The 6,322-nt window shown below is 41.0% G+C and overlaps 1 protein-coding gene across 3 annotated transcripts; it reads left to right on the plus strand.

The window, feature by feature from the left end:
- The first annotated feature begins 426 nt into the window (after positions 1-426).
- Positions 427-6,268, plus strand: rbmx (RNA binding motif protein X-linked). Of its 3 annotated transcripts, XM_037263149.1 has the most exons (11): positions 427-706; positions 792-916; positions 1,882-1,988; positions 2,063-2,219; positions 2,309-2,449; positions 2,879-2,987; positions 3,144-3,266; positions 3,595-3,713; positions 4,372-5,296; positions 5,888-5,990; positions 6,074-6,255. In XM_037263149.1, the coding sequence occupies exons 2-9, from the start codon at positions 808-810 to the stop codon at positions 4,677-4,679; spliced, it is 1,173 nt and encodes a 390-aa protein (XP_037119044.1). In that variant the 5' UTR covers positions 427-706; positions 792-807; the 3' UTR covers positions 4,680-5,296; positions 5,888-5,990; positions 6,074-6,255. The 3 variants fall into 3 exon arrangements, with proteins under 3 accessions (XP_037119044.1, XP_037119045.1, XP_037119043.1); XM_037263150.1 differs by lacking the exon at positions 4,372-5,296 and having other exon boundaries at positions 6,074-6,268; XM_037263148.1 differs by having other exon boundaries at positions 4,372-5,990.
- Positions 6,269-6,322: the final 54 nt, after the last annotated feature.

The following is a 6,322-nucleotide window of genomic DNA, read 5'->3' on the forward strand; positions in this document are numbered from 1 at the left end:
CTAAAATCAATGTACTCTGTTTTGAAAATACAAATTGCTGAAGAATGACCATTTATATGCTTTTTTTACTTTCAATGACAATATTTTCTGTTGCCTATCAAGAAACAAACAAATACAAAACAAATAGTGGATTGTACCTTACGATATATGTATGCCATTTAAAAAAAAAACTTTGACAATGAAACTGCTCCTTTTTAGGTCTTTATTATTTCTAAATCTAACAAATTGGGTTTTTGTGTTTATTTCAAGTTCTCAGTTAGCTCAAATCAAAAACACTAATATTTAAACTGATAGGCATAGCACATATTTCACGAATGGATTCAATATTATTTTAACTTCTGATTGTTGGGGTTGCAAAGTTAGGGTTATATTGAGGTCTAGTCCGGTAGGTGGCAGTAATGCGCACGAACCCGCCAATCAAATAGAAAAAGGGCGAAGAAGAAGAAGTGGTGGCGCTTTGAGCACGCATGTTGATCAACGCTCCTGTTTTCTATTGTGGTGCCATTCCACGCTTTGTGCAATATTAACATACTGAGAAATCTTTGAGAGGTGTTCTGGCTTCATTTCGGAACTCTGCAGTGGCAGACGGAAAGTCGTGTTTTTGTTGTTCACGCCACTAATCGAGCCCCCGCAATATTTCGCGGGTCGAGTAACAAACGCGCTTCAGCTGGGGCCATTCGCCATTTTGCTTAACAACCCAAGCAAGGTAAGTTACGCGACATAACTCAATACTTTCACAATACGACGGCGGCTCTTCTTTTGACTTTCTTTTTCCCTTTTTGTTTTGAGAGGTTGATTTTGTGCAACATGGCGGAAGCAGACCGACCTGGCAAGCTGTTTATTGGGGGCCTGAATACCGAGACTACCGAGAAGGCCTTGGAACAGTACTTCGGAAAATATGGCAGGATTGTTCAAGGTGTGAAGTTATAGCATCTCTTCTCGAGAGTCACAATTTTCCATTTTCTATATTAAGGTATACCTCATTTATACGGCGTGAAGTATTGTAAAAGCTTCTCACATGCGACACGGCGGTTACGTTTAGCTTAGCTAGTCGAGTTTTAAGATACGAAACTTTGGCCATATGGCAAAAGTTCACGGTCACTATACGTCGCTGACATAGATGCATGAACAAAGATTATTTGCTGTAAACTAAGTATTTTAGGAGAAATTAGACAAGAAATAATCACTAATCTATTGATCAAATAATCAATTAGGTATTTGGACTATTCACTCATTCACTGCCAGCTCTGGTAAAATGAATGTTTGGCGTCTATAGCTGTCAATGGCAGGGAATAAGTTAATGTTTTCGCTCTAACTATACATACATGTACATGGATTACTTGAAAAACAAGCATAAAAAACGACAAAAGGATCTGGAACATGTATTTTTAATGGGACTTACTGACACCCATCAACAAAGTAAGCAACCATTTGAAAATTATGAAATTCACAATGCACTGCAATTGTGCTTTAATGATGAGTAATTTCATGCTACAACTGTGTTTGTTGTGTTAACTGCATTCCACGTGTTCTCTACCTAAATTTGCCCATGCACGACCCTAGTAAGGACGAGCGATTCAAAATATATATACTGTATTTTCCTGACTATAAATCGCAGGTTTTTTTTTTCATAGTTTGGAGGTGTGACCTATAATTAGGAGCGACTTATATGTGAAATTATAAACACATTATTACTTGATCATTAACACATTATTTTCGTACTAGTAGTTTATCACTTCATGTTATTTTTTCCACTTCATGTTATTTTTTTGCCCTACACTGTCAGTTCTATATTCAACAAAGTAGAGACCATATCATTTGACCGAGTTACCTGTCGGCGGACAATAGTATTGTGCTTACTCCATTTTATTGTATTTCCAGTTCTTCTGATGAAAGACCGTGACACAAACAAGTCAAGGGGTTTTGCGTTTGTGACGTACGATAATCCAGCCGACGCAAAAGATGCCGCACGTGAAATGAACGGAAAGGTATGTGTTACTAAATAAAATTAATGACCTACTGATAAATAAAAAAATGGGGCTCTCCTTTTTGTCTATTACAGTCTCTTGATGGTAAGGCCATCAAAGTGGAGCAGGCTACCAAGCCTAATTATGACTCGGGGGGCAGGCGAGGACCCCCACCCATGTACCCAAACAGTCGCGGCCCACCCAGGGGCCTTCGTGGATCCAGAGGAGGTGGGATGAGAGGCCCATCCAGAGGTAAATCTGAAGTTTAATTTGTGAGTTTGTGAATGAAATTTGATTCATGTATGTCTTGTCTTTTTTTGTGTTTTGTGTCATGCTTGCAGACTACTATGATGATGACAATGAAGAACCCTTCTATAAGGGGATGTCCTCGAGAGGCCCCCCTCCCATGAAAAGAGGACCCCCTATGCGTAATGGAGGCCCCCCGCCGAAGAGATCTGCCCCATCTGGTACAATGAACAGACGTAAGTTTTGCTCTTTCTTTCAAACAAAGTAGTTTCGAAGGACTGTAACTAATGATTGTTTTTAGATTGTTTTTATTTTCTTGTCAATCATATTTTTTCCTTTTTTAATTCCTGACTCTCTATTAAAAAAACAGTGCATGGTTTCCTGGTTTGTCTACAACATGTCAGAAAATGAGCAAAATTTTTGTTTTCCAAAGCAAATGATTATAAATGTCCTACTTTCATTAAACGTCAAGAAAATCAGTCTGCTTTCATGGAAAATGACAGAAATGAGAGGATATTTACTGGTTTACAAGTTTAAATTCCAATGATTTGGACAGTTTAACCAACATTTCTAGTATAAGATTCAAAATATTTGATAATTAATTTTTGCACCCATGAAATTGTATTGTGAAGATAAAACGTTCATGTCATAACTTTGCTTTTCAGCCCCAATGTCAAGGGACAGGGACCCCTATGGCCCACCCCATCGCAGAGACTCGATGTCCAGAAGAGATGACTATCCATCACCCAGAGATGACCATTATTCAAAAGACGGGTAGGCCACTTTAAATCGCCCCCCCCTCTTTTTTTCTTAATCTTTTCAAACAAATACTGGTCATAAATGTATTTGAAACCCCATTTGACCTCTTATGTAGAAAATATAAATGGTTTAAAATGCTCTTGAGTAAAACTTTTGATTTGTTTTTGGCAGATACTCCAATCGAGATTATAATTCAAGAGATTCTCGGGACTATGGACCTCCTCCTAGAGATTATTCATACCGCGATTACCCCAGTTCCCGGGATGACTATGGCTCAATGTCAAGGGGTTACAAGTAAGTCTTTCTATAATGTGCTGAGAGTCAAATCGATTAATCTCTGTTGATATTTTTCCAGTACAATGCAGCAGTCACTGATGCCACAGATGACACACACGAGTTAAAAAAAACCCACCTTAAGTATCTTAAGGGAGGGTTGGAATTCTTCTGTAAATTGGCTGATTAGAAGACATGATGCCAAAAACCAGAGACTCTATTATTCTTTAAATGTTGACACACAATAGTAAAAATCAACAAACAGGTTCAGCACAAAGTTTGGGTTCGTTGCAAAGGATAATTGCCGACAGTCACATGATCATAGAGTAACTTTTTGTAACTATCGCAGTGATCGTGACGGCTATGGTGGAGGGCGGGATTCCAGGAGCTACATGGACCGTTCGAGTGGTGGTGGCGGCGGCGGCGGCGGCGGCGGAGGCTCGTACCGAGACTCGTTTGATGGTTACGGTAAGATATTTCCACACAGGTCTAGGACGAACCAACAGTGGCATGAAGAGGAGCCGCATAGATAACGAAGCCTCATTTCCAAAAAGGGAGCAACCCAAAGGAATCCACAATCAAAATGTTCATATACTTTGCTGCTGCCAACAAATGTTAGTTTTTCAGTCATGAGTTGATCAAGCATTGACTGGCGTTCCAATTCTACTGCCACTGCAGTCCTCAAAAGATAAACGTGCCTCACATTTTTTGATAACGCCAGAGTTGTCTACCATAAGGAGCCAGAAACTGTCCTTGGAAACCGCAAAACAGTATCTTGCCCATCTCTCCCTCATGGAGTTTCCTTCACAAATAACCATCAGGACTACTCAGAAAACCTGGAGCTCTAGAAAGGAGACGTGGCCTCAGAAATCAATGGCATGTTGAAACAAATAACTCAAGTACTCCATGTGGCTGGATCTCAACTGCCCCCAAATGTCTGCAACAAACGTGGTCAGTTTAGATCTACCATCAACACCGACAGATGGTTCACGTAAATGCAACCATCGGTTCAATTAGTGCATCACAGAATTCCGTGTACTGGCAAAGAAAGAGAACCAAACCTGCAAGAACAACCGAAAAAATGTCAAATGTATCGTGCCAATTACCTGACCCGTTGACCCTGCAGGTAACTCTCGCAGCGCCCCCCCTTCACGGGGCCCCCCACCGTCCTTCGGTGGGGGCAGCGGAAGCGGTCGTTACGATGACTATGGCGGCAGCTCCCGGGATGGCTATGGCGGGCGTGACAGTTACAGCAGTCGGAGTGAGCCCTACCCATCTCCCCGTGGCGAGCGCATGGGTAGGCAGGAGAGGGGCCCTCCCCCTGGCGAGAGAGGATACCCTCCTCGCGATTCGTACGGCTCAAGCCGTGGAGGGTCACGCGGGGGCCGTGGAGGCAGTCGACCCGACAGAGGCATGGTTCGCAACAGATACTAGAATGGACATGGAAATCTCTCTGAAGCAGACGTTGCTCCTGTTGCAGCATTGAAATCGTTGTGGGAGAAGTTTGACACAAAAAAAATCCCACCATGTCTAAATCTGTGGATTGAGTTTTAGCTTTAAACTGTGTCTTCACTTTCCCAATTTTTCCGTATGTGTTCACATTTTTTTTATATATATATAAATCTCTCTTATGTATCGGTACAGCGACAGTTTTTTTTTTTTTTTTTTTTAAATCGTTCAGTGCTGCTGGAACCTGCAATGCCCTATAAGTTTGGCTTTCCTATTCTAATAAAAGCACTAGTTGTACCCTGACCACTGAGCATCAATACTCCAACAAGATCAAAAGCCTGGACATGAATCTGCATCTCGTAGAAAAAGTTCTGTCAAGTTTAGTTGGTGAGTCTCTGCTCTGGAACTTGACTCAAAAGACAAATTGGTCACTGTTGTGTTAAAAGGGCTAGGCGAATGTCACTGTCAAAATGTTCCAATGTAGTTGCCTTGGAAATGGATCCATCATCCTAGAGTCATTCGCTGGCACGCTCCAACAAAACCAAAGGCAAGAGCAACCAAATGCAAGCTTCTATCCAACAAGAACCCATAGGCAACTGCTGGTAAGCAAAGCAAACCTCTTCTGTTTCACATCTGTCAATGCCTTTCATTATTCCTGTATTGCAGTCGTCACTCAATTCAAGACCGTAGTGCTTCAAAGGACTACACAAAAGAATGGATGCCCACTAGAACGTGCCTATTAATTGGAGCAAAATTTGTCAAAACTGCAACGAGCTCCAAGGCAAGCTAAGACCTTTTGTCTCTTGCCTGCAACATTTTTTTTCTTTTTTTTTTTTTTTTGCCAGCTGCACCCTGCAAAATGGAGATCCTTTGACACCAAGTACTTGTCTAATCAAAGTACTTGTCGAAAGTAAACAAAGTTGAGAAATACTTTCAATACTCTAGACAAAAGTGTTTCCAAGGCTTTCTTTGTCAATGTAAATAAAATGACAATAAAATGAACATCCATTGTCAGAAACCTTTTCCTCAAACAAAGGAGACCTCTGGAAGAGCACCACCATTGTAACCACCCAACTGGAAACAATCTTTCAAGTGGAAGGCAGTGGAGCCCAGGACTTTTAACACCATGTTTTATGTTTCATGAATACACCTTAAAGAGACGGACCGAGATTAATTTTGTCATCTTGTTGCAGGATGAACACTCTCCAAGGCAAACTAACCTTGATGCGCACCACAACTCTATCCATGGCTACTCGGACCAGTAGGCCAATGACGTTCATGTTCCAGTTAGTGCAGGTACTGAGATTAATCCATCTCTTTGGGTAGTCCGTACTTGTGAATGTGCGTATTGATGTTTTGAATTCTTGTTTTGATTTTAGTGTCTGGCACTGGCCTGAGACAACTGGTTGAAAGATTTCTGGAAAATGACGAGGCTGAGTACTGACTCCAAATACTTTAGTAGTTTTGAATAAATGGCGAAGGAACAGCTCTGCTGAGTGTGTTGTTGACAAATTAGGAACAAAATGAACTCCAATGTTTTGAATAAACAACTTGATTATTGGCCTGACCTTTAATTACAGTATGAATGCATTCTAGTATCAGCCATTTTGAAATTTAGTCCCAGTTTT

Source organism: Syngnathus acus, chromosome 10 (assembly GCF_901709675.1).
Source record: "Syngnathus acus chromosome 10, fSynAcu1.2, whole genome shotgun sequence".
NCBI classification, from domain to species: Eukaryota; Metazoa; Chordata; class Actinopteri; order Syngnathiformes; family Syngnathidae; genus Syngnathus; species Syngnathus acus.